The 27,678-nt window shown below is 44.0% G+C and overlaps 1 protein-coding gene across 2 annotated transcripts; it reads left to right on the top strand.

Annotated features, from left to right (window-relative positions):
- The first annotated feature begins 179 nt into the window (after positions 1-179).
- On the top strand, positions 180-24,439 carry PTGR1 (prostaglandin reductase 1). 2 transcript variants are annotated; one of them, XM_050913339.1, is made up of 11 exons: positions 180-254; positions 12,882-12,985; positions 13,671-13,777; positions 15,739-15,784; positions 16,529-16,588; positions 17,816-17,983; positions 19,380-19,497; positions 19,794-19,949; positions 21,567-21,672; positions 22,717-22,835; positions 23,793-24,439. In XM_050913339.1, exons 3-11 carry the CDS (start codon positions 13,672-13,674, stop codon positions 23,901-23,903), a joined length of 990 nt encoding a protein of 329 aa, XP_050769296.1. In that variant the 5' UTR covers positions 180-254; positions 12,882-12,985; position 13,671; the 3' UTR covers positions 23,904-24,439. The 2 variants fall into 2 exon arrangements, with proteins under 2 accessions (XP_050769296.1, XP_050769298.1); XM_050913341.1 differs by lacking the exon at positions 180-254 and adding an exon at positions 12,734-12,762.
- Positions 24,440-27,678: the final 3,239 nt, after the last annotated feature.

Here is a 27,678-nt window from a genome sequence, read left to right on the forward strand (position 1 = left end):
CCCCCGGAGAGGGGCGGTGGCCGGGGCGGGAACGGGTGGAAAACGGCGGGTCTTGTTCCCGTCAGGGAAGGGACGTGCAGCTATGCGACCGCGGTCCCTGGGAGAGTAGAAAATGGCGGGGTTTGCTCCCGTGAGGGAATGGAGCTGCAGCTATGCGACTGCGGCCCCTGAGAGAGGAGAAAATGGCGGGTCTTGCTCCCGTGAGGGAAGGGAGCTGCAGCTATGCGACCGCGGTCCCTGAGAGAGGAGAGATGGTGGGTGAGAAGGCACTTAGGCGTTAGTGTGGGGTTATGTGGCGGGGCTGAGGCGCTTCAGGCTACGACGGGAAGTGTCTTCGTACCGCCCTTAAATTACATTAAAATAAATAAAGTGCAGTTCCGTACTTCAACCCCACCACCACCATCCCCAACCCTCCCCCAAACTGTCTGTGCCTATTCAACTGTCTTGCTGTGATTTACAGAGGTGTTTCCATTCAAGCAGAAAAAAGAGAACCTATTCAAAGTTTGCGAGCGCGTGTCATTGCAAGAACAGTAGTTGTCCAGCGCTGCATTGGTCAAAGTGGAAAAGCAAAGTCAGCTGAATTCGTTTACTCTTTGTGCAACTGCTGTAGTTATGCTGTAAAAATAGACCAGTATTTTGCAGGAGGACTTCTGTGTTGTACTGTCAGCTGGACATAGTGCTACTACTGAGATCTAGGGAGCTGCTGTAAAACTTACTGTACTGAACTACCTAGTTTATAGTCTGAGGTTATTTTAATAATTTTAAATAATTCAGACTGCAGGTCTACGTTATAGGGAAAAAAAATTTGTGTGTCTGCTCGCTTCAGGAATTACATTGGATGCAGCTTGATCTGTTCAAGGCATTACTGTGACAGCACTGCTGCTGGAGGTACTGTAGCTAGGAAGCACTTGATGATGTTCTATCAGCTGTTCGTTTGCTAACATCTGGACACCATACTGAGAAAAATTATGTTGAAGTATGGGGAAAAATCAGACTGACACTGTGTAACTATACAGCCATCATTAAGTGCCACTTTTTATTTGGCAAATTTAAAATCTTTCCAAATGATTTTTGATTAATTTTTGATTGGCAAAAAATCTGCAATCTGTGGCAAACGTGCTTGCATGTTTCTTGCCTGAAGGCAAGTGCCTGATTAGTTTCTGTGAGCGGTGGCTGCTTGGACTACACTGCAGGTGGCATGTAGTTGCTCTTCAAAGGGCTGAAATGACGGTCAACGTGTGGCTGATGGAGCTGGTGGCTGAGTAGCCAGTGCTGTACCTGCTCCAGCTACTCCTTTTCTGTCCAGGTTAACTACAGCCTGAAATAAGAAAATGGAAATACAGAAGAACCACTTCTGATGTGAGAGGCTTTCCACTATAAAGATAACCATGTATGTTCTCTATTTGCATATGACATGAGGGAGAGGGATAATTTCACCCTTTCTTAAGTGGTTATGTAATAGCTTTGACCTCACAGGCCCTAAAAGTTTGGTGCTTCATTTGGTGTAATGGTAAAATGTGCTATTTTAATGATAGTGTTCAATTTTAAGGAATACCAAAAAAATGTTACAGCTACTTAACATGCAGTTAGCATGTTGGAATGAATATAGCTTGTGGTTTGAGGAAGGAAAAGATATTTTTAGTAGCTGCTTATCTGGGAGAATTTTTAGTATTATTATACCATCATGTGCATTATACCAAATGTATAGCAGATACCTTTCCTAGCTCTGAGGTCACAAGTAGGTATTCTGCAAAGGTAAACATATAGTGTAGCTTCACTGGTTTGTGAAATAAGTATTTTAAGAATTGGGAAAGGGTTTGATTTTACTAAGTACCTGATGATACAGCACAAAATTAATGATGTAATCGGTTCAGAAAGAGGTGGGTTTTTTGGGACTCACTAATGCGCTCACTAGAATCTTGAAGGACTGAAAGCATGGTCACAGCAGATACATAAAAGACGGTGTTCTGTTTTGGTAAAGCGACACCTGTTTCTTTTTATTTCATGAGAAGACTTTAACACTAAGCCTTTTGGGTAGACAAATATTGTAAGTGTTGTTTTTTGGATTTTCGTGGGTTTTTTGCAAATCATGCTATAGTGCTGGTGATTCTTGGTTCCGAAAAGATAATTGTTCTTTTTTTCTTCTCAGGACTCAGTTCTGTTGAAAGAAATTAGGGTGTGTACATCCTGAATAAATCTCCCATGAGAGTTTTCTGGTTCTTCAGGTATTTTGAAGAGTATCCTGTAGAAACCTGTGCTACATAATAAGTAAAAACAACAATCATAAATAAATATGAAATTATAACTTTGCTTGCTCCTAATATTGATTTAATTCTTAAGGTGTTCGTGCTCACAGTTGTTCATATGAAATAAGCACTAGTTGTTGTACCAAGAGCTAATTATGAATTAAGAGTGCTAGTTGCAATTATGTAGTCAAAGAATAATTTAGGTTGGTAGGGATTTTGGGAGGTCATGTAGTCTGCATAAATGGGCAGAGCCAGACCAGACAGATCAGATTGCTCACAGGCATGTGAAGTTGTATAAATTTTGAAAGATGGAGATTCCACAATCTCTTCAAGCAGCCTGTTGCAGTATCTGACACCGTCATGGTTTGGGGGGGAAAAATCCCACAACTTTCCATGTATCATTGGAAAAGACTGTCTTGCAACCTACATTGATCATCTCTTACCCTGTCACTGTGCACTCCCCTGAGATGAGCTGATGTCCATTTTCTTGATACTGTCTTACTAAGCAGCTGTAGAAAGCAGTAAATGTTTCCATAGCTTTTGTTTGTGGAGACTGAACAAAGCCATTTCTCTCAAGTTTTTCCTCATCTGTTACATTTACCAGTCCCTTCATCATCTTCATGACCCTACACTGGCCTTGCTCAAGTATGTCAGTGACTTTCTTGTACTGGTGAGCTGAGAACTTGGCACTCTGGTTGCAGCTGGGTCCAGGTTCAGAGTGGTGGGGAAGGACTCTGTCCTTCCAGGTCAGGACTGTCCAGGTCTTTTTTAAGGACATCAAACATTATGGCTCCCAATATGATCTCTGAGGGATGCCACTAGTAATGGGCTGCCAACTGGACTTTGTCCCACTGAGGACAATCCTGCAATCCTCTACCACCTTACCCATTTGTGCACCAATTTATCTCACCAGTTTGGCTGTAAGGATACTATGGGAGATGGCATGAGTGACCTGTTTATATCTGATTCTTTGCTGTGTTTATGCAGCTTTATTTGCTTAAATGTTCTTCATGCAAAAAAACATGCTTCTCTCAGTCTAAAGCAGGTACAGATTTCCTTGCACCAATCAATAGCATCTGAGATCCACTAATGTAGGTTATGGCTCAGTTTCCTGGGGAATTTGGGACCACAGGTGAACTGGCAAATCCAGTCAGATATTCAAAGTTTGATTAGCACATTGAAATTCAATAATCTTACAATTTGGGAAGGGAAGCAAGAACAAAGGTTAAACACCAGAGCAAATATTAAGCAGGCAATTTAGAAATTCTGAGCTGCTTTCTGTCAGGTAACTGACACTAAAGTACATTTCTAATCTAGACAAGTTGAATACTCACTAGATGATGTTTCTTCTGTGGTGATACTGCAGTCTCCTTGTAGGGTAGAAGGTTTATATCTGCTTGAGCCTATACCTCTCATGAGCCGATATTCCTGTTAAGGTTTACAACCCTTGAAAAGAAGGGTCCTGGAGGAGAGAGCAAGACCCTAAAAGGCCAGCAATCCCCCTCAGCACACAAGGGCGACAGATCAGTGCATGCTCGGAGTTCTCAGATGGGAGAAGCTTTAGCCAGAGAAACCAGAAGTCTGGAGGACTGTCTTCTGAATCTCTGCTTGTGTAAAAAACGTGTGAAGCTTCCCTCAGGGATTCACCATGACAACTCTCAATCTTGCACCTTTGGAGAGGTGCTGATCTTCACAAAGCACCAGAGGAAAGGCAGGCAGGCTGAGAACAGGGGGAGTGTGAGGGAGTTCAAGGATTTTTCTTTCAAGCTTGCAGATCTACTGTTTTAAACTCCAGTAGTGGATGTAGTCATTGCTCTAACTCTCGCAAGTTTTCTTGTGCTGGGCTGGATATAAATTTGAGAGAGGGACCGCATTTTAGTCTGCTTTTGTAGGGAAGGAAGGTCTGTGCTGTGCAAGCTGTATGTGTATGCATTTCATTTGAAGTGAATATTGTCTGTGGGGGTGTAACTCTCAAACCACATTTGGCACACAGGAAAAAGATTGAAAGAGAAACCCTGCAGGTGCCTTGATGGCAGAACATACATGCTTCTTTAGACACAGGAGAATGTTTTCTGAGGGAGCAAGCAAGCATATAGAGGGAGGAAAGGAGGAAAACAGGAAGGAAAGAAGGAAAGATCATAGAATCATAGAATAGTTTGGGTTGGAAGGGACCTATAAAGGTCATCTAGTCCAACACCCTGCAGTGAGCAGGGCTATCTTCAACTAGATCAGGTTGCTCAGAGCCCCATCCAACCTGACCTTGAATGTTTCCAGGGATGGGGCATCTACCACTTCTCTGGGCAACCTGTGCCAGTGTTTCAACACCCTCATCATAAAAAATTTCTTCCTTATGTCTAGTCTGAATCTACCTTCTTTTAGTTTAAAGCCATTACCCCTTGTCATATTGCAACAGGCCCTGCTAAAAACTCTGTCCCATTTTTCTTAGAAGCCCCCTTTAAGTATTGAAAGGCCACAATAAGGTCTGCCCAGAGCCTTCTCTTCTCCAGGCTGAACAACCCCAACTCTCTCTCTCAGCCTTTCTGCATAGGAGAGGTGTTCCATCGCTCTGATCATTTTTGTGGCCCTCCTCTGGACCCGCTCCAACAGGTCCATGTCTTTCCTGTGCTGAGGACTCCAGAGCTGGACGCAGTACTCCAGGTGGGGTCTCAGCAGAGCGGAGTAGAGGGGCAGAATCACCTTCCTCACCCTGCTGGCCACACTTCTTTTGATGCAGCCCAGGATATGGTTGGCCTTCTGGGCTGCAAGCGCACATTGCTGGGTCATGTCCAGCTTTTCATCCACCAGCACCCCCAAGTCCTTCTGCTCAGGGCTGCTTTCAATCCCTTCATCCCCCAGCCTGTATTGATACTGGGGGTTGCCCCGACCCAGGTGCAGGACCTTGAACTTGGCCTTGTTGAACCTCACGAGGTTCACATGGGCTCACTTCTCAAGCTTGTCCAGGTCCCTCTGGATGGCATCCGATCCCTCAGGCGTGTCAACTGCACCACTCAGCTTGGTGTCGTCTGCAAATTTGCTGAGGGTGCACTTGATGCCACTGTCTATGTCACTGAAGAAGATATTAAACAGTACTGGTCCCAGTACAGACCCCTAGGGACACCAGTTGTCACTGATCTCCATCTGGACATTGAGCCATTGACCACTACCCTCTGGATGTGACCATCCAACCAATTCCTAATCCACCAAACAGTCCACCCATCAAATCCATCTCTCCAATTTAGAGAGAAGGATGTTGTGGGGGACTGTGTCAAAGGCCTTACAGAAGTCCAGACAGATGACATCTGTAGCTCTTCCCACTCCATCGTAGAGGGCCACTGGGTTGGTCAGGCAGGACTTGCCCTTGGTGAAGCCATTCTGGCTGTCTCGAATCACTTCCCTGTCCTCCACGTGCCTTGGCATAGCTTCTAGGAGGATCTGTTCCATGATCTTCCCAGGCACAGAGGTGAGGCTGACAGGTCGGTAGTTCCCAGGGTCCTCCTTTCTACCCTTTTTAAAAATGGGTGCAATGTTTCCCTTTTTCCAGTCACCAAGGACTTCACCTGACTGCCATGACTTTTCAAGTATCATGGAGAATGGCTTGGCAACTACATCAGCCAATTCCCTCAGGACTCTGGGATGCATCAGGTCAGGTCCCATAGACTTAACGTATGTTCAGGTTCCTCAGGTGGTCATGAACCTGATCTTCTATTACAGTGGGAGGGACTTTGCTCCCCCAGTCTCCGTCTTGCGGTCTATCCACTCGAGAGGTGTGGGAAGAGAGGTTGCAAGTGAAGACTGAGGAAAAAAAGTTGTTGAGTACCTCAGCCTTCTCATCTGTTGTTACCAGTTTGCCAGTCTTGCTCATCAGGGGGGTGCACTTTCTTTGACCTTCCTTTTCTGGCTGACATACCTATAGAAGGCCTTCTTATTATTCTTTGCATTCCTTGCCTAGTTCAGCTCCAGCTGCGCCTTGGCCTGCCGGACCCCATCCGTACACAACTGGGCAGCGTTCCTATACTCTTCCCAGGATACTTGTTCCTACTTCCACTGCCTGTGCATTTCCTTCTTGCCCTTTAGTTTGACCAGCAGGTCTTGAGTCATCCATGCTGGTGCCTTGCCTTCCTTTCCTGATTTCTTACACCTGGGGATCAAGAGCTCTTGTGCTTTATGGAAAGCATCCTTAAAGATCTACTAGCTCTGTTCTGCTCCCTTGTCCCTGAGGGCGGTTTCCCAGCAAGTCCTATTGACTAACTCCTTGAACAGCTGGAAGTTTGCTTTCCTAAAATTCAGGGTCCTGACTTTACTTTTTGCCTGACTTCTATCCTTCAGGACTGCGAACTTCACCAATGCATGATCACTGCAGCCCAGGCTGCCTCCATTTTGACGTTACCCATTAGCTCACTTCCATTGGTGACCAACAGGTCCAGTATCACATCCCCTCTGGTAGGGCTAGATGGACACTCCCATTTACAGACCATAGGAAATGTCTGAGTCAGAGCTCACACGAGTGACCAGTGTTGATCAGTGGTGAAAGGCAAATCTGTTGGGGACCATGCTTCACTGCGGGATGGCTTCTCGGTCATGGCACTGGGAGCCTTAGGATGGCATTTTGCACGGATACAGCCATTTTCACTTACTGTGGAATAGAACGGGAAAGTACTATGCTGAGCTAATGTGCGCTGTGGGAGCGGGGACGTCCTCAGGCCCCTTTTGCCAGATGCTGTCTACTGTCTAAAGCAGTGATAAAACAAGTGCTGATCACTGCTCTGTGTTTCCACCCTTCCACTGCAGTTTCTTAGACACTCATTGACTTCCTTCTTTTTTTTTTCTCTCTCTTGTCCCTTTATCTTTTCATGTATCTGTCTCAGTCTCCTTAATACTACAGATGTATTGGAGTGGTAACAGATGACAGGTATATCTCGGATACACTAGGTGGGCTGGAGCAGCGAGTTTCCCTCTTCAGGGAGAAGCTGGTTGCGTGTGTCATAAGCAGGAACTCATTCAAGGATGAATCTGCCCTTGTAATATTACAGAAATTCAGGAGGGAGCCTCAGAGGGATTGCTGGTGCTTGAAAGTATGTTTGTAACTTGCCTTCTGAGCACGCTGGGCTGTCTTATTACGCTACGCTGCAAGAGACGGGGGTGCTTAACCTTTGTAGAGGTAAGTAATGAGAAATAAGGCAAGGAACAGTCAATGGACAGGCTTAGTAAGTCCTGAAGCTCTTGCAGTAACTTTACAACATCAGATACCAGCCTGAGATTTCTTACCTTTTTCCCCTAAAACAAAATTGCTTGCTTGGTGTAGTCAAAAGTTTAGGGTTTAATTTAAATGGAGTTTTCCAGAAATTTAAGCTTAATGGAGCTTTTAAAAAAACCAGAGTTTTCTTTGGCAACTGTAAAATCAAGCAAATGAAACATTTCTCTCTGTGGTGCAATAACAGGCATGTCCCCGCAAATGTAAGCAGTGAAACTGTGCTGCAGTATGTCTCAACAGCTTTGATGAAATTTTGCACTTACTGATGTTGCAGCATATGCTTGTACTGTATCAACATTTAAGCAAGGGAGAAGTAGGAAGAGTGCTTGAAAGAAGCACTGGTGACCAGGGAATCACAGCTGGGCCATCAAGAAGCTTTGGCTTGGTTTGTCAGCCCAGGTCGCCTGCAGTGTCCTGTCTTCCTTCCTATCTGTGGGCTTCTTGCTTATTCTTTCTTATCAGGCATAGTTCTTAAGATTCTCATTTTATCTGCAGTTTCTGAGAGCTGAAGGGCAGCTGACCTGTTTCAGTGCAGGTCTTGGCTTCCCTTTTCCCCTCCCCATGTGAACTTGCTCTGCAGGACTGTTGAACCTCTGTTGGAATTACAGCCTTGTAACAAAGTGCAGGGCAGCGCAGTCTTTTTACCGAGTGATGACTACTCACCTCCAATCTTTGACCTCCTTCTGGGGCTTGATAGCGTTGCACAAAGAAGTGAAGTTGCAGCTTTATTGTTTCATAATGCAGTGTCATGCTTGCTCAGATATTTGCGGTATAGTGTCTGCCAAAAGTAGCATAGGAGTGATTTGCCTTTACCTTGTTTTTCACTACAGGAAAAAACCAATTTCTGAGAAAGTATTGTAATAGCTAAGTCAGAGGGGAGGAACCAGTAATTTTTGCTAAGACTTGCAGGCACTTATGATTTGAGGCCATACTCTCTCCCAGGTAATCGGTAATCCTGTAACCTATGGGGAATCCTGAGGTAGCCCCTGGGTTATGACTCCCTTGGCAGTCTCTACTGCCAAGATGTCCTGTTAAGTTTGTTTGTTTGTTTGTTTTTTAAAGTATTTAGAAGGTCCTTTATGCTGGTGCCTGGCAGATTGCTTTGAAATGCTGCAAGAGACTGGGTAAATTAGATCTTGAGGAAGGGACTAGATGAGATGATTTCCTGAACAGCTTTGGTGTTGTGGTGATCAGTGTTTTTCTCCTCAGCACCAATCTACAAACTAATTATGTCTGAGGGATATATTTTACTCAGCTTTTAATCATACCCTTTTCTTGTAGTGTAGCTGGGAGCATAGCTGTTCCTGATTCAGAATGGAAATAAAAGGAAACAAGTACCACAGCCATATCTGCAAATTAATTGTCACTGTCAGCAAGATGAACTGTTAAGCTAACCCCAAATTTGAATTGAATTTATTTGTAACTGGCAGGCTTCTAAGACGATTTTGTCCTCAAGGTTAGATTTGGGCAAGCCCAGGCTAGGAAACCATACCACACAAGATAAGAATGTCAGTTGGGATTACTTAAGGAAAGTAAACTTTGCAAGTTTTGTTGTCCCAAAATTTGGGTTCTTCTACCCGGTGTGCAATAATCCAATCTCACACGCAGAGCTGAGATATTTATTTCATGTTTGCGCAAAGGTGGGTGCTAGGTGGTAATTCCACAAAGCTAGCACACTCGGTTAACACACGGTGGACGTTTTATACTGTTTGACCGTTCATGATCAGGACAATACTGTTTACATGTATTCTTTCAAGATTCTATTGGTCCCGGTAGTCTTCGATTTCATTTAAAGGTACAGAGTTTCCTTTTTCTACCACGCATGCTCAGAGAGGAAGGGGCTTCTGTGAGTAAGGGGCTTCTAGGTTCGTGGGTGTGATTCTAAGTATTCTAATGAGACAGTTCGTTAAAGGGTAACTTAACTCCACAATACTGCTGAGTCAATTTCAAAGTTACCTAAGTAAAGTTGATTAACTACTGTCTGTTTGCATCTTCCTTCAAGATGCAGCACATATACGGCCTTCGGAACATCCTGAAGTGATCAGCCGTCATTTTGTACTCCTCTGTATACATACAAGATAAGATTACTTTACGTGTGACAGCTTACGCATTACAGCTCTCTTGAGAGCTTTACTACTTTTCTACTTTAATGTGAAGATTCCCCCATTTCAGGTATCACCACCAGCTCTTCAGCGTCCAGTCAGACTCTCTCAATTTTCTCGGACTTGTCTGTCCTCTCTTTTATTCCTGACCTTCTTTTCCAGTTGCTAGTATCTACTATGGGATCTCAGTTTTCACCTCTTCCTTCTTCTTTTCTCTCCCATTTTCCCCTGAATTGTGAACCTCCTTCCCTGTGCTGATTTTGGGGATTGAGCTGTGATAACCTGTGTGAAGGTGCTTTGCTTGCAGCTATGCTACAGTTTGCACCAACTGCAGTGTCTGAACACAGACTGGATCTTTGCTTTCTTAGGTATATTGTTAGTGCACAAAGCTGAGATTCCCCAATCCATTACTTCTTTCCTAGGTGTCTGATTTTATGGAAAAAGTTGATAGAGATTAATGTAAAACTTTACTCTTTGATAACTTGATGGGCTAGACCAGAGGACAAGGAGGGTTGAAGGACATCAGAATAAATGCTGTCTTGGACTTCAATTTCAGTAAAAGCTTTAACGGTTCTTTTGTAAGAATTTCAGGCAGAAATGCATCACCTTAATTTTTTCCTGGGAATTGCTAGAACTGAATTACTTTTAAAAGAGTCTTTTCATCACCTTCATGGACTGTTCTTTCTCAAGTTTTTATCATAGCTGTCTCTTTGCAGTAATGATTATAATGGTCTATGAAACACATTATACAGAAAACACACAAAAGAAATGTATTATTCAAACCCACTGACGCTGACAACAAAGTAGTTTTACAGCGCAGTGAACTGCTCTTGGAGCTGAGATGGTGGCTATCACATGCTTAGTCCAGTGATGCTTTTACTGGACCCCACAAATGTTGCATCACTGCTGTTTATGCTTTAGAGTTCTTTGATATGCTTAAGCAACGTAGTCCTTACTAGTTCTTATGTTTCTGTATGTAAACATATAAAATAATCTTGGTTTGTTAACCTGGAAATTGGTTTGTGAATCCATTCATCAGGAATGTGTCTGTGTTCTGTTTGTTTGGTTTGGAGCTTTTGGTTTTACAGCCTACAGAAAACATCCCTAGCCTTCAAGTGGCTATAATAATGCAATTTCAGTAGAAGGTAAGAAGTGCTCAGCAGAAAATTTGTCCTGTTCCCAAAGTTAGGCCTAAATGTAATAAAAATGATTCAGTGAAATTAATCTTTCCATATTGTTTGTAGGAGGGATCATTGCTCTGCTGAAAAATCTGTATCACAAAAAGTATAAATTTTTGATAGGAATGTGAAGATTGGTGTGAATGGGAGGTCTGAGTGTGGAAGCACCAGAAGGAACAGCAGAAGAGAGACAGAAATGGCCAATACTGATGGCACCTAGATTTGCAGATCATCAGGATTACAGCACATCTTTGTGCAGCTTCTTAGAGGACCAGATAGGGAAAACAAAGGACAGCCTAAAACAAGGGACAACATGTTCCTGTACTCAGACTAAAGTGAAGAATCAAACTATTAAGAGATGATGGTGAGAATGTAAAGAATGGGGCTGGAGCCTTGAGAAACACAGACAAAAGAGACAAAAAGCAGGGAGTCAATATTGATGACTCGCAGAGGTGGGACAGGATGGGAGACAAAGCATTTCTGAATCACTATTAGCTCCCCGGGGGTACAAATGGCACATGAGCGCATGGCAGCCAGCTTAGCCAGCATCCCTTGTCCCCTGTCATTCCTGGCTGGAGCACTTGGGTACCTGTGTCTGAATGCAGGACACGCTGCTGGGACAAACACCTCTTAGTGCTTGTGGGTATAAGTGAGTGAGCGGGATCTGTTTTGTGTTCCTCTGAACTCACTTTTTGCTCCTGTAAGCCCCTTTGCTGAGTTTGCTTTGCTACTGCCGCAGTGTCGCAGTATCTTTTGTTACTGAAAAGTACAGATAAGCACCGTTGATACCAAAGCAAATGCAGCAGTGGATGGAAATGCCAGGGGAGTGCCACCTGCTTTGCCTTTTTTTTTTTTTTTAAGAAAAAACATTTACTGGGCAGATGGCAATTGCTGCAGATAAGTTTTCTTGGTTCTTGTTGTGATTGTATGTGGGATGTGAGGAATGCTGGTTTTGCCGGCTCACTCAACGAATGCGGGATGCTTTGACAGTGAGCGTGATGATACTTCTTTCATTTTGTGAAAGACCTGTGTGTCCTGATGTAGGTGATTTCCCCAGCACACACTCCTGATGCAGGAACCCTTCACCTGTGCTGTGTTTGTTTCTCATCGAGGAATCAGGAATATCCCTCGTTCATCACAGGAAGTTGCTGAGTGCTGATTGAGTTTCTGGGTCTGGTGGCTTTTGCTTTTATCTAAATAATGGAGAGCTTGCCTGCTTCTCCCTGGCCCTTGCTTGTGTGTCTTTAAAAAGTTTTGTTTATTTTCTCAGGTCTCTGTTCCTAATTAGTACTTTTGTCTTCAGGTGTTTTGTAGTTAAACATGCCGCTAGGTATGGGTGTCTTTACAATTTCCACCCTTCATATTCTACTTGAATATTTTCACAAGAAAAATAAAAGCTGAAGACAGATAGTCCCTGGACAAAGTCCAATGCCACATGCCTTATTGCAACACAGTTGAGGCAAAATGCCAAAGCTTGCTGCTGTTTCTTAAGGTGGCTCTGCCATGCACAGAGATCCCAGAATGCAGAGGCATAGCCACACAAGCTCTGAACCTTTGGTGCATGCACTGGAAACAGTGAAGGTGTCAGAGCACACATGTGGATACATATGTCCTTTGAGAGCCTGCAGGCATCTCACTATGTAAATGTCACGATAGTGTTTCCTTGTGATAGTGGCATACGTGTGGATCATTTGCTGTGTTGAATGATGGATTGAACAATGAATTTTATATTCATTTTTAATTAGGTATTTTTTCCTCAGTGGCAGAACTCTTAAGAGTTTTAGGGCTGGACTGGTAAAATGTGATTTGAAGAAACTCCTGCTCTGGGGGATAGTCTTGGTCTCCAAACTGCAGTATTTTGTGGTTTCTAGGACCGTGCGTTCTGTGTATTTAGTTTGGCATATCGCAGAACATTCCTGTGCAACTGGCTGGGCGCTGAATTGGAACGCTCTGTAAGGATGATCTCAAATCTTAATAGGAGAAAGGTGAATCACGCTGGGTGTGCTCTGTGCCAAGTTTAGTGAGGGTTTACACTTGCATCTGGGGAAGTGGACTGAGGGCGGTACTTGCTCTGTCAATAAAAGCAGATATCTTCACCTTTTAGGAAGTGTGTGTGACTGAAGGAGTCCAGCCACCGACTGAGTCAGGTGCAGAAGGTTATTGACTGGCCTTGTCAGCAGAAGACAGTTTTCCACCTGCCTGCTCTAAGTATAAACTTCTCTTTCTTTGCCCTTGTTGATGTGCTTGCTTATAGGAAGGAAAAAGGGGCTGTGAGGGTAAAACGAATGCAAGTCATTTGTTTGTTTCCATCTTGTCTGGAAAATGCTGGTGACAGTGTGCTCCCAGTTCCAAGCCCCGAGCTTGGCAACTGGAGAAGCGTTTTCTTTCAACATATGGGGTGTCATGGAGAGAGGTCTTTCTTACCTTTGTATTTCTCACTTGCACTTTGGTTCAAGCTTGTAAAAGTTTAGGTTCAGTACTCACCCCATGTAATGGGGGCAAAAGAGTGAGTTTAAGTAAGTGTTTAATTTTTTTTCCTTCCAGGATTTTTTTTCTCCTTAAACTAGTAGATTTTCCCTCTTCATTTTCTTTAGAACCGGAGCCATACGTCTTGCTGGGGTTGACTTCCCACACCAGGGCTTGCTGCCAGCAGGCAGGGAGGTCTGGCAGGTCGCAGGAAGCTCTGGGTTGCTTAGGCAATGAGGACGCTTTTCAGATGTTTTCTTGATCTGGCGATACTGCCACAGGATGTAAACAGAGGCTGTCTTGTGTGATGGCATGTTATGAAGATGCTGTTCTGCTTCATAAAGTCTAAACCAGCCCCCATGAGCAGCCCAGCACCGTTGGGCATCTCTTTGACAGGCACTCTTTCGCTGTGCTGTTTGTTGCACAGGATGGTGACTGCCAAGGTGTGGGTTCTGAAGAAGCATTTTGAAGGTTTCCCCAAAACCAGCGACTTTGACCTGAAAAAGATAGAGCTACCAAACCTAAAGGATGGAGGTAAGTGGAGTTCCACCTGTTTTTATTTTTTCCGGAGATTGTCTGATTGCTGATGAATGGTGGTGCATCTGTAGAATTGTTTGTATGTTTCTCTGGCTTGGATTTTCAAAAATGGGTTGGCACGGCTTGTGGCAAGCCATGCACCTTAGCAGAGGAGGGCAATTGCTCAAGAACATGTATGCTGATGGGTTTGGTGCCTTTTAAGGCGTGCTGCCTTCTGATAGTAGCCTTAGAAACACTAGCTAAGCTCTTCTAACTCCAGCATGCAGCAGTTGCAGCATGCCTTTCACAGTCTCACACTGCCTAATCACATGTGGTGCCTCATGGCAAAGGCATTTGAAAGTGCTTGCAAATAAAGCTTACTGGAGAAAATTGCTGAAGTGATATGCCCTCGAAACCGACAGCCACAAGGAAACAGAATTTGTTTAATTTAGAGAGAAGTGAACCGTGACACACAGCAAATGAGATAACTGTAGTAAAACCCAAACATGCTTTACTGGTAAAAGGTTTTCATCTACTTTATTTTGCAAAATCCTTTGGAGAAAGCTGGAGAAGATGGTAGCCTCTGGGAGTAGGTTTTCATTGCAGTTTTTCATGCTGATAGGGAAGGTATTGAGGATAGTGTCCGGGGAGAGCAGAGTCACGGGTGGCAGTGAGCCTGCAGCTGGGAGGCCTTGGGGCTGGAGTCAATGTGGGCTGGTATTTCATTTTAAGAAGCAACAAGGCAAGACTTCTGTCTGTATTCAACATCAGGTTTTTTTGCCAGTTCTTATCTGTTATATTTGACCTGTTGTGACAGCAAGAGAGAGTGAATAAAAAGAGAAAAAAATGTACAGGCTTTATTCCTGTGTTTCTCTGTTTTGAAAAGGGTAGGGAATATGATAACTTATTATATGCAAGAGCTGTTGATAAAAGAATGAACCTTGATTTTTGGCTTCACATGGACATCCGTACCATGCTGTCTTGAACCTCACCCCACCACTTGTCTTTTACAAAATTTACTCCAGTTTAGAAGGTGCACCAAAGAAATTGCATTGAAGTACTAGTTATATTTACAACTTAAAGGTTTGAAAGGTGATTTCTTCTTACATGTACTTTCAAGTATTTTCATAGCATGTGTACGTCTATAGCATTCAGACACACTTAAAAATTTCATGCCTGTGGGTATTCAAGAACATGGAGTCATTTCTTCATTCCCATTTTAATCCATACAGCAAGAAGAGGCATAACTTCATACTAGAGTAACACTTTTAAAGGAGATGGCCTTTCTTGTTATGTTATGTGGCCTTGACTATTCTTCCTGCTCACTCTTGAGTAAAGGGAAAATATTTATATCTGAATATATTTCTAGCTTGTACTAGCTAGACCACTGCAGCACAGGCAATGAGAAGTATTTTTAGGTGGAGATGAACGGCTAAAACTGCTGTGTGACTGAGAATTTAAATTAAAATTTGTTTAACAGTATATTTCACAAGAACTAGTGGCATTAGAGACAGTAAGGTGGATTAGGCTACCTGGAAAAGACAGCCTAATGCTTTCTGTTTAAGGCAGCAAAGTAGTGTTTGTATTTAACCTGTGCCAAGGTTTCTTACCACCCTCTGCTGGTTGAATCATGGGAAGGCATTTTATATACGGGTCGAAAGTAAGTTAGTGTTCTGCTTAGGGGGTCTGGCCTCTTGAGCCTTCTATAGAGGAGGCAAATAAAGAAAAACAGGGTTGAAAAAATGCTAGCCTCCTAAAAAGACACTACAGAAAGTGTCTTTTGTAACAGCACAGTGATAATCCAGACAAAGCTAATGAATGTAGTAGTCGTTTCTGGTAGTTTTTCCCTAAAGGATGATGGGATATGGGGTTTCTGAGCTGTCAGGAATTCCTATCACTTTTGTTGAAAGACTGACTTGTGGAAACTATGCTTTACTGCACTGCTAATGCCCAGGAATTTGCCTTGTCTTTTGTTGCAGAGTTGCTGCTTGAATCAGTGTTTCTCAGTGTTGATCCTTACATGAGGTATATCTTTTTCTTCTTTTTAAATTGCTGGCTAAGATATGTCATTTGATCTCCCATTTAGACCTCGAAAGAACATGTACTGGGAGCACCCCCTGTTGCCAGAGTCCCAGATGCCTTTGTCTGCTTTTTATAAAATGTGTGTAAATTACAACACTCCCAATATGGAGCTCCCAATATGGAGCTGTGCCAGATTTAGCCAGACATTAGGATAACGATGCTGCAGCCCTAGACTTTTCTTGGACTCTGCTGTTGTTCCTTGTCATGTCTCTTCCACTGGAATGCAACAGGCTCAAATGAGACTGCAGCCCTGTTGCAGTAGCTGCTTCACTTATCTTAGCAAGCTTGTACTTAAGGATACACATTCTAAGTAGGAAATTGCTGATATGCCCATGTTAATAGGTGGTAATGCAAGCATAGGGAGACTGGGTAGTTTGAAGAAGCCTGGTGGACCCTAGTGTCAGAGATAGTTCTTTGGAGTCTCCGCCTTCTTGTAGTGGTAGACCATGCTGGGAAGATCACTGCTATTGTGTCCCCAACACTCTAGCCCAGTATTCCGTCAAGATGGGATGCTCAAGTAGCTGGCTATGGAAAACATCCAGTTATGTCATTACAATGACAAGTTCTTTGCGATCTGTTCAACATCACTGCTTATGCTCTCTTTCTGGATTAGACAGTAGCTACTACTTCATAGTGTATCTGGAACGTCAAGTCACTTACAGTAAGCCATCTCTGCCTGTGTTACAGACCTTACAGTCGAAGGGACATGAAGGAAGGGGACATAATGATAGGCACACAGGTTGCCAGGTAAGGTCTTCAGTTCGTTCTTGTTGTCCATACACATGGCAGATCTCGAAGGAATGTACTGACACTGGAGACATCTGCAGCCTGCATTACCTATTCTTGACGTGAGTCTACATACTTCTGCAGCTGTATTTTTATTTGTAATTGGTTGGAATGTGGTTTTCCTCTAAGAACCTCTTTTGCCTTCTTGGAGAGTATTTAGGCCTCTGATATAATCTATATGTTATTTCTGGCAATAATGTTTTCAAAGGAGATTTTTACAAGGAGAGGTATGAAGGACTGACCATTATACTTGCCGTAAGCGTCAACTTCACATTTGAAAATCTGATGTGCTAGTAATTGCATGCCCGAAACCATGCATGCTGTCTGCTCCAGCTGAGAATACCTCAGCGTCAGCTGAGATACAGCTCTAGCCAAAGGGTTATCTAACTTTAAATCCATCCTTTCCCAAGCTTGTGGTAATTTAGCCACACAGATGTTTCTCTTTGTCAGCTTGTTCCTGCTGTGCTGCCTCGAAGTTGCTGCCCAGGAACATCTGTGGCCTTTGACTTGTGTTTCTCTGCAGGAACACTGAGGGCTGGGATAAATTAACAACCAACTCTGCTGAAGAGAAGGCCAGCTGTTTCCAGTATTCCAAAAGCTGCTTACCTACCCCTTCCCAACATAGTTTTCCCATTGGGCTAAGAAAGTTGAATTTTCATTTGGCATAGATACACCACAAGTATAAACTTCTCCCTGTTATTAGATACTGCTGTCTACCTGGTTTTGTTGCCCCAAGAGGTTCTATCTTCAGGAGCTTCAACCTTTAAATGAGGTGCAGGTTGTCTAGGAAGGAAACTGCTTGTTACAGCCTATCTGTGACTTCTTGCTTTTCCACCCTTTAATCCCAGCATCCTCTTTCTGCCTTCTAACTCACAGAAGCCTAGTCTGAATTCATACCAGACTGGTGCTAGTCAAAAAAAAGTCGGCATCCATGTGGGAACATTGGATTTGTTGTGGGCAGGGCTGAGTCTAGAATCATCTTGCCCAGTATACCCCTGGTGATGAGAGATTGTAGACATTTCAGGAAAGACATCAGGAGCCTACAGCATCAGCAGGTATGTGCTAAATGTCCTGACGTGAAATATTTCTTTTCTCCTGCATCACAGGGCAACAGGAATAAAGGAGGGAAGAGCCAGTAATGATTTGTCTCTGACAGGGTATTTTTTTTTTCTCCCTTCTTTTAAACAGGATTGTAGAAAGCAAGAATCCTGCTTTCACAGTGGGGGCCTTTGTTGTGGCTAGAAGCGGCTGGAGAACTCATTTCATCTCAGATGGGAAAGACATACAACTCCTTCCTTCCAGTTGGCCGGAATCACTCCCCAAATCTCTGGCTCTTGGGACGGTTGGCATGCCAGGGTGAATTTCAAGATGCAACGGCAGCTATCCCCTCGATTTTGCTGTGCAGGATGTTTCTGCCTATCTGTATGACCTTTTTCCCTCATCTTGTTCTACCAACATGTTGTTTGCTCACTCTGGTAAAAAACATGTGCTTCCGGATGCCCTTACCCTGTAGAGGGCCTGAAGTTTGGCCCATCCTCTAGATGAGAGGAGATTTGCCTTGGAGATTATTGTGCCTCTCCTTGAGGAGCTATAATAAGGTAGGAAGAGGATCCAGGAGGGGCTGGAAAGAATCCGGTTCAATCTGAATTAATGTCAGTGGAAAGACTGAAACTTCACTGGCACCTGGACTAGTCTGCTTTTGCTGATTGGGCTCTTGTGCTATCACCACATTCCCAGAATTGCTCCCAAAATGCCAAAAGACAGCTGTCATATTGTGCAGCAAAACAGAGATTCTTTAAATTGCACTGCAGTAGACAGAGCTGCTGTGCTTCAGAATCCGTATTCACTACTGCAGTCTCTCAGTCATCTTCTCACATTTCTTCTCTCTGTCTCTGTAGTTTGTGTGGGAGATCAGGACTTGGTCAGTCCTGTTGACAGGGAAGGCTTTCAAGATTATTGTAACGTTGTGTGTGATGTAGAACTTCCCAGATTTCATTCTGACATCAGGCAAGATGCATGCTTTTCCAGACAGCTGCTAGATGGATTCAGTTCACCCTTTCAGTTCAGACCAAGTGGGAAGCTCTAAGCTTGAATTTAGAAGTTAGAAGAAAAGTTTATTGGGATTCTGGGCCAGGTGATCATGTTGCTTCAGGAAGTTTGCAGAGCCTGATGACATTCAGTATTTATATGATCAGTGGAACATGCTTGAGGTAAACTTTAGTGGTTCCTACAGATTACTGTTCACCCAGTAGCCATAGCTGTGCACAGTAGTCCTCAGGAACAGCGTGCCCATCGGTTCAGCAAGGTTTTGCCACCATTTTTTCTTTTTCTGCCAGCTTTGATTTGTGATGAGTATCGTTTAATCTTTGCCTCAATCTGGTAGATACCAGCTGGCTACTGACCTCTGTCTAGCTTGGGTTTACCCTCTCTTCCAGTGTGTAACTGAGTTGTCACCTTACAGAGTTATCTTTGTGTTTCTCCTTTCGGCTAGTGAGCCCAAGGAAAGCTGCTTCACCTAAGGTGGACTTCTGCCGCAGCATCCTGTTGCCCAGTAGTGTATCTGTTTTTTTCTAGGATGGCTGTAAAAAAGCCAAATTAAGAAGTTTGGGTTAATTTTTGTATTTCATAAAGAATGAGAAAAACTGACTCTTGTTCTGGTTGTGAGGATATTTTGGTTCAATGTGGTCAGGTCACATCTCTGTGTCTGGCATCTTTTTTTCCTCACTGAGCATTCTTTCTTTTTTTTTCACAGCCTCACTGCATATTTTGGTCTGTTGGAGGTCTGCAAGATGAAGCCAGGAGAGACGGTGCTGGTTAATGCTGCAGCTGGTGCTGTGGGCTCTGTGGTGGGGCAGCTTGCTAAAATTGGGGTGAGTAGCTTGAACTGCTCGTACTTGCTCCTCAGAAGGCTCACCTGGGAGACAGGGGAACAAGGCCATGAATGACCAGGAGGGCAAGCATTCCTGAAGGCATGCCTACAGTAAGGTCTTGAGATGGGACAAGCTCCTGAAGATGTAGCAAAGCTAGCTGAATGTTTCCTAGAGCTCAGGAACTTCTGTGGTGATGACAGCCTGACTTTAAGGGTGAGCTCTCCACCCAGCATTCTGTGAGTGTCAGCCTGTATTGTGAGGGGATGTTTAGAAATGTTTTTCTCCTTTCCTTGCAGGGTTGCAAAGTGGTTGGCTGTGCTGGCTCAGATGACAAGGTTGCCTATCTGAAAAAAATAGGCTTTGATGAAGCCTTTAATTACAAGACTGTTACATCTCTGGATGAAGCACTGTGTAAAGCCTCTCCTGATGGCTACGACTGTTTCTTTGACAATGTGAGTTCAGAGAGAGGGCCTTGCCCTGGAGCAGACTGTCATTTTCTTTAAACTATAGCAGGAACTCAATATAGTATACATCTAATTGAAGACTACACCAGGAACTCGATATTGAGTTCCATCTAATTGAGAAATGGTCTCCGTAAGAGCTTACTGCTTTCCTGTTCCCTTCCCACACTTATTTCTGCAGCTGACTTGGGCAGTAACAGAAAGAACAAAGACGGAAAGGCAAAGCTGGATTGTTGGCGGTGTTTGTGAATGGAGAGAGAGAAGCTTATCTTCACTCTCTGGAAAGTATGGCACATTTTGGGGAGGTGAGGATCACAGTGAACTTTTTACTGATGCTGAACAGAGAGAGCTCCAGTCCATTGCTGACCCCACCTTGGACCACAGGCAGTTCTCTCCTGTTGCTGGAAGGGGAGCAAGCGTGGATGGCCCAATGTTACATGGTCCAGGTACGCTGGACCTGGTACCTGTACCAGTGTACTGCTACACTGGTACCTGTAAACAAAACAGTTGCAAGGCCCGCTTGTAAAATTGCTGGAGTAGCTCGTAGAGGGTTTTTGACCTCTCCCAAGTACAGCTGGAATTAATGGGGGCTGTGGACTGTTCTCGATAGGCTGTTGAATGTGACCATCTTGTTTTGATGGCTAAGAGAGTTCAACAGTACAGATGCAGTCAAACCATGTCAGTTTGCCTTTAAGCCAGAGAACAAGCCCTGGCTTTTTTAATTTCCTAGTATAGCTAACGTATGCATTATACCTGAAAATATAATACCTAGCACAGGGGTGTTAGCTGAGATACTGGCCTAAAACTCCCTGGCTAGCTACCTGATTTAAAGGGCAGCCATCATCACCCCTTTAGCATGTCTTTCTCTCAGCAGCCTGTCCGCTGATCCAGGGATGACAGCGCTGTCATTCTGTGTGGATTGCAGCACACCCGCCTTGCCCTGGCAATCGATGTGAATGAATGGTGCCAGGGCAAAGCACTTGCCCCTGTGGCAGAAGCTCCTGGTTGCTTTGCCTTACCCTTCCAAATTTCATGTCCTGTGCTGCTAAGGTCTTAAATAGGTTTTATGGTCACGTCTGTTCCCTTCCCTCTCACTTCCAACTTTTGCACAGAGCTCTCCCCAGCAGTAAATTTTCTCACAGCTGTTCTCTGTTAAAAGCTTCTGAGCACAGCGCATCCCTATTTGGGAGAAAAGAATCATTAAGTAAAAACTTGACATCACTATGATGTGAAGGTGTAAAAGTGCAGACTGGTGTGGGGGAAAAGCAGAGGTGGTGCTTCTTAGTACCCCTAGACATGCCCCTTAGGAGGAGGGATCTAAGGGCAGGTCCTGCCCAACGCTTCCAAACCAAGCTTTGTGAAGCAGATTCGGAATTAAAACCGATTCCCTGAGTTCATAACTAATTTTTAGAAGAGTGAGATCAAGCCCTCATAGGTGTTGACCACGTGTAAGGGTTTCTGCAGCCACCAAGTCTTTGGAGTAGTGGAACTCACCTCTCCACCCCTTGACTGAACCTGTCGGTGCAACAAGGCAAGGTTGGCAGGTTTTGGCAGTCAGTGGCAAACACTGGATTGTCTCTAATGCTGCACATGCTCTGGTTCTTGTAGGTGGGTGGAGAATTTGCCAGTATCGCTATCAACCAGATGAAGAAATATGGAAGGATTGCAGTCTGTGGAGCCATCTCTCAGTACAATGACTCTGTGCCTCAGAAAGGTGTGGGCCTGCTTTCTTGTGTCTAAATTTATTTCCTGTTTGGTGATGGCAGAGAGAAAGACGTAATGGGAGTCTCTTGAGATTTTATTGGTTGTTTCTGTATGCCATTTGAGTGTATGTATTTGTGTACATTTGGGTAACTAACTGCTGCTCTGGGACAGCAGCAGTGTGACCACACTCCTTGTGTATACATGCACTCATCCTCCTTTGTGCACACTCGTACTGGATGGAGAACATCAGCTGATTAGAAATGAAGGAGAGACTAAACTACTTCATACAGGATCCCCCAGGGCTATAAGCAGATACAGATCAGCAGAAGGCAGGTGTGGTGGCATGATGCCATTTACACAGTATGTACTTTTTGATGAGAGAATGGATTTCCCTCAGGTTTTTAGATGAGGCAGCTTAGGGTTTTGTTTTTTTTTCCCCCGTAAGATTTCAGCTACTGGTGACACTGCCGGGAAATGTGGCTGAGATGAATATTCACTTTCAATAGCATTAAGTTTTCCAAATTTGCCTTCTAGAAGAAATGGGAGGTCTGAATTCTCTTTGACAACTGACTGGCTTTGGACTCCCAGATCACTTTAAAAATGGGATAGGCTTTTGAGAGTGGAGACACTATCACACCTTTTTATGATTGAGGGAACTGTTTTTTAATGTGTATATCTATTGTGAGATTTAAAAGGAGCACAAGAGCTTGGCAGGCTATCAAATAAGCTGTCAAAACAGTATTTCCAGGATTCAGCTGAAGTCCCTCCGGTGAAGCTGAAGCCACTTTACTTCTGAGTGAAACTGTTTTCAGAAGTGTTGGGTGTTTAGCCCCACAGCTTTACAGATCAGGCCTTTGTTTCCCCGGGTGGCTGGCTGTCCATGAATCCTTGGTCTTTTGTCCTGGAAATTCTGTTTGGAAAAAATAGCAGTTGCTTCTGGCTGGAACAAAGTGATTCTGTGGTCTTTACTGGCTAAAAGCTCTCTTTATGCATTGGGTCTTATTTTAAATGAAACTGATATTGCGGGTGGTTTGTTGGTTCCTTTCTCTTGCAGGGCCTTACGTGCAGGTTCCAATGATCTTCAAAGAGCTTCAAATGGAAGGGTTTATTGTGACCCGCTGGAATAACCGCTGGGAGGAAGGTCTCAAGGCACTGCTAAAATGGGTCGTGGAGGTAAGGAAGGAAGGGGTAGTTTCCTGTAAGGTGTACTCACACCATAGCTTCCCTTTTTGTAAGGGGTCTCTTGTCATAGCTGTTGAGGTGAGGTCCCAGCGTGATACTTTTCTTCCACCTGACTTGATCGTTGAGTCTTTTGGGGACACTCAAACCATAGTGAACATGCCTGATCCCTTCTGCTTTGTTGAGACCTGTGATATTAGCTTGTAGACTTAGATATATTCCAGAATACATGTAGGCTTTGAAAAAGGATGCTTCCAGAGTAATTCAAAACACTTCTCTGGCAATGAAGAGTTTCATATTTAGAGTAATTCCTCTATTTCTCGTTCAGAAGTCTCCTTTCATTTGTAGTATGAGCAAGGATTTCCATTGTAGCGTTGTGCTGAAATTATCGGCAAGAGTGGATGTTTTTATGGAATTGGGACCTGGGCTTTAAAGGGACTTAATAAGGAATTTCTTAAATTTTATTTTTCTAAATGGAGGCTGAGTTTAACACTTGGTTCATGGCTGTGAAAAGCTTGTGAGTGTGAACACTAAAGGCTAAGAGGCTCTAGCTTTTACAAACGTGAGGATTTGGGATGGCTTAGCTTTGGATCACTTGGATTTGCAATTCCATACTTCCCTATGGGTAGAGACAGGCCTGGCTTTGGGGAAATAATCCCCCACCTGTGCATTGTTTGGGACCAAGTAGCACTAAATCTGTCCTGGTGTGTTTTTATAGCAGTGACTTTTGCTCCCTGTTATGACTCCAAGTAGAAGGTCTTGCAACAAAAGCAGATCCTCACAACAGCCTACCTAGTTTTGCAAAGTTACCCTGGTGCGTGCCAGCTTGCGTGTTTCAGATGAAACATACAAGCTGGAGAAAATTTGGTTGCAATTTAGTCTCCCGAAGATGGTAAAAACTAGGCAGCTGGTGAATGAAAACTCAGCAATTTCCTTTCTTACTTTTGACAGGGAAAAGTGAAGTACCATGAACAAGTTACTGAAGGATTTGAGAACATGCCAATGGCTTTCATTGGAATGTTAAAGGGAGAAAATATTGGAAAAGCTATTGTAAAAGTCTGAAGGTCACATACTCCTGGGAGACTGGCACAGGAGAATGTGATTCTCTTAAGTGCTTTTAACTCACTGATTGAAAGGTATGTTTTAGTCTTTTTGCTGGACATTTGGTGATGATAACTTCTGTTAATAATTGGGCTAATAAGTGTAAGTATATGCCAATTGCTTTGCTCTTGAAGAACTTGAGAGTTGCTTCCCAAAGCTACACAAAGAACACCTTAAAACTGCTGAACTTCATCAGAACTGTAACAGATTTAATAGTAGCTTAAACCTTCCTATGAGTTGGCTTGTAGAAAAGAAAAGCAATTCCAAATGCTTTGCCAGCTGATGGCACATTTGATGACTAATGTTTACCCATTGATCTGGCCCAGAACTCGGCAAGAGGGATTTTTTTAACCAGTATCAAGGAGCAAAGAACACCTGGGGGTTCCCAGCTTCCTCACTGCCTGGCCTCTTTTTTTTTTTTTTTTGCTTTCATCAGAAAATGTAGAGATATCAGTTATTCTGAGATTATGGAAAGAAAAAATAAATGTGTTAATGGATACTTTGCTTGTGTTGTAGTTCTGTTTGTGGAATGCCCTCCTCTTCATTTCCTTGCAGTTAACACAGAGTGGCTAAAATATTACAAGCACTTGTTTATCCCAGCAGATCTCACAGTACAGGTGATATGGATAGGTCACTTATTTCCTTGAGTATTTGGCCATTGGTGTCCAAGCTTAGAGTTGACCTTGCCATGGTGGTCACCCTGGCTCTCCTGGAAGATGAGATCAATATGCTGGCCCTAGCTGTGTTAAATTGGTGTCCAGGACCCACATGGTGCTGAGCAAAGGAGACACACAGATCAGCAACAATAAATATCTTACATGTATTGAAAAAGCCAGAACAATAATCTGTTATTATGGGATACAGACAGGTAGTGAAGGTGATGGTGATCCATTTTCAACCACCATAGAGAACTTCTTGGTTAATTTTTAGGTCTCATTATTGATCTGTGAAGAGGAATCCTAAGTGGCCTTAATGTCTTTGCAGTGCCAGGATTAGATGCTCTGTCTGTCAACAAGAAGAGATCACTTCACTAAAGATGTAGATCAGCCGATACTTGCTAAGTGGACTGAACAAAGCACATGTCCTGAAATACAGGTTGGCTGGCCACTGGGGAAATAATGCGTGTTGGCATAAGTAGGGGAGAGGTTCTCGTTGCCTTACAGGGTTTTCTGAGGGGAACGAATTGCCAGTTTGGTTTAGCTCCAGTACTGTAGTTTTCAGCTGGCCTCTGAGAAAGATCTGCGGATTAATACCATTGCACAGCATGGAAAATAGTAAACCAGAAAAGGGAGTTTGTTGTCAGTAGGCTTCAGATCCACAGCGTAGAGGTCTGCTGTTGTTTGGCAGCTTTTTACTGAGAAATTTTCAGAGGGCTTGCAAGTCCTAAAATACTGAATTTTTTTAAGTCTAGTGAATTAATGATCTCTTGTTTCAACTAAAGTTGTGATTTGGGAATGAACTAAAAATAGCCACATGGTGTTCCTGTCCCTCGGTCAGAGTTGCAGAAAGATTTGTCAGTCAGAATAATCCTGGCTCAGCCTGCTTTCTCATTAAATACTGACCTGTACATTCTCCTTGCTATCTGTGTACACATTTCATGCTTCATGAATTGCAGCTGATTTTGCAAGGCTGTTTTACCCCCAAAATATAATAATTTTTAATTTTTCAACCAGCATAATTTTTTTTTTTCTAAAATCAAACCCCCCCAAACCTCAGAACTTCACTGGGGAACATAGCTATTTCCAAGTTTTCTGTTATGTACCAGGAACACTGCCAGCACATGAACAATGACAGTAATATCCCTCACTGTCCGGCACTGTCTGAGGTTTTGTGGTGGTTTCTCACTGTAAGTTTGGTTGTCCTCAAAGTTCTAAAGCTTATGGAGAGATACCTGAATTTTTCCATAATGTGTTGATGAAAATAAAAAGGGAGTATTAAAAAAAACAGAATTTTTGTTCCTTGACAGTCATGGGAGTGAGAGTGTCAGTGGCACAAGGTATGCTGAAGGTCACAAAAACTCTGTATTTCTCCCCTCTAGCAAAGCAAACTAACCCTACGAGTACAATCAGTGTCACGAAGTTGAACAAGGCGCCAATGCCCAGCAGAGAGCAAAGGCGCAGCGATGTGTTGCTGGGATAGACCCTTTCTGCCAATACATGACTACATGTGCTTTTAGGCAGAGCATTGGTAGTACCATGGCAGTCCAGCCTGTCCTGCAGCCAGTTGCACAAGACCTGTGAGTGGCAAACGTTGGTTGCCATCACCCTTCTTCTAACATTATCACTCTGCAGCAGAGCTTAAAGGCTTTCTGGGAAAGGGTGAACTCTTGGTGGTCCCAGTGGCTGTCAGAAGGTGTGCAAGGGATTGCCTGGGGCTAGGTCCTCCTTGGCACTGCAGCAGTCCTCCGCTGGATGCATCTGCAAAGGTGAAAAGGGTGTCAGCTCTGCCCAGGGTGCAGTGCCCATTCCTCAATGGCCCTGCAGCTGGGGCTGTGCTGATAGTAATCTCTGGTCTTTTTGTGCTGCTTTTCTCCAGTCCACATGGCCATGTCTGTGCCGCTGAGTTACACTTCGCAAGTAGTCTTGACAGTGGGATTTCTGAGGCCATTTAGGATCCCAGTTCATTGAGGATATAATATATGAGAGCAAGAGGAAGAGTTTATTTAATGATCTTAAATGTAAACAGCTGCAGGCTTCATCATCTGTTGGCTAAATAGCTCTTCATTTATACATATCATTTCTAGAGTAGTGGTTTAACCACTTAATGCCTTATGCTTGCCTGTGCAAAATGAAACAGGCTCTAGATTAGAGATGTTCCAGTCTAATAAATATTGCTACTTTTGTGTCTTGTTCCTAAGAAAATTCAAGCTGGGGCTGGTGGCAATAACCTGCCTGAGCTCAGGACACAGTGGGGAACAGCCTAGAGGAGTTCACCATGGCCTGCCACACCAAGGGTGGCCTCAGGAAGTCCTGAGAATTGCTGCAAAGAGCTGTGGGTTGCTGAAACTGGAGCTATTCCTGGAGTGCATTGGTGCCTGCTGAGCTTCTCTCATGGTCCTCCAGGGTGGGTGCCCACAGGAGGGGTCAGGACAACACAGCCCAGCCACAGCATCCATTCTCACATGAACCCTCTTCCCCAGCTGAATAAAATCCAACCTTAAACCCCCTAGCATCTCTGATGCAGCCTGTATTGAAGCAAGACATACCTCAGGCCCTTTGCTCTTACCTTGCTCCCACAACCCCGACTGTAGCTGTTCATCTCTCACACCCCACCCAGCTAGACAGCGACAGCATCAGCTCCGGACAGGTCCCTCACAGCTCAGCTTGCTGCTGGCCATTACCTACAGCATGGGGAGACACCTCCTGTCCCTATCCTCAGCACCTCATCACAAGCTGAACATGGTCTCCACTTCCTAGTAAGCTGAAAGCCTTTGGGGCCATCCTGCTAAGTGGTGCTAAAACTGACCACTGCATTTCCCTTATCAGCAGGCTTCACAGTTCCAAGGATTGTTCATGGTGCCAGCCCTTGCTCTTCCCCCAGGCTCCTCTCAGAGGAACTAGAAACAGATGCAAAGGAAGGTAAAAAAACCCAGACTTGATCGCTTCCCTGAGGAAATGTCACAGACTGACTCAAGTGGAGGGGAGATGACCCAAGCCTGGTCTAAAACTCTACCTCTGTGGATGCAGTTGGACCCGATGCCTGGCTTCTCCACCTCCCTAGAGTCTGTTCACACCTC

Source organism: Gymnogyps californianus, chromosome Z, assembly GCF_018139145.2.
Source record: "Gymnogyps californianus isolate 813 chromosome Z, ASM1813914v2, whole genome shotgun sequence".
NCBI classification, from domain to species: Eukaryota; Metazoa; Chordata; class Aves; order Accipitriformes; family Cathartidae; genus Gymnogyps; species Gymnogyps californianus.

What these genes read in the sequence shown, in the direction of transcription:
- PTGR1 (XM_050913339.1), top strand. Translation starts at nt 13,672, where the DNA reads ATGGTGACTGCCAAGGTGTGGGTTCTGAAGAAGCATTTTGAAGGTTTC. An exon ending in TGACTCTGTGCCTCAGAAAG is followed by an intron (nt 21,673 to 22,716) that starts GTGTGGGCCTGC and finishes TTTCTCTTGCAG; the next exon opens with GGCCTTACGTGCAGGTTCCA. An exon ending in TGCTAAAATGGGTCGTGGAG is followed by an intron (nt 22,836 to 23,792) that starts GTAAGGAAGGAA and finishes TACTTTTGACAG; the next exon opens with GGAAAAGTGAAGTACCATGA.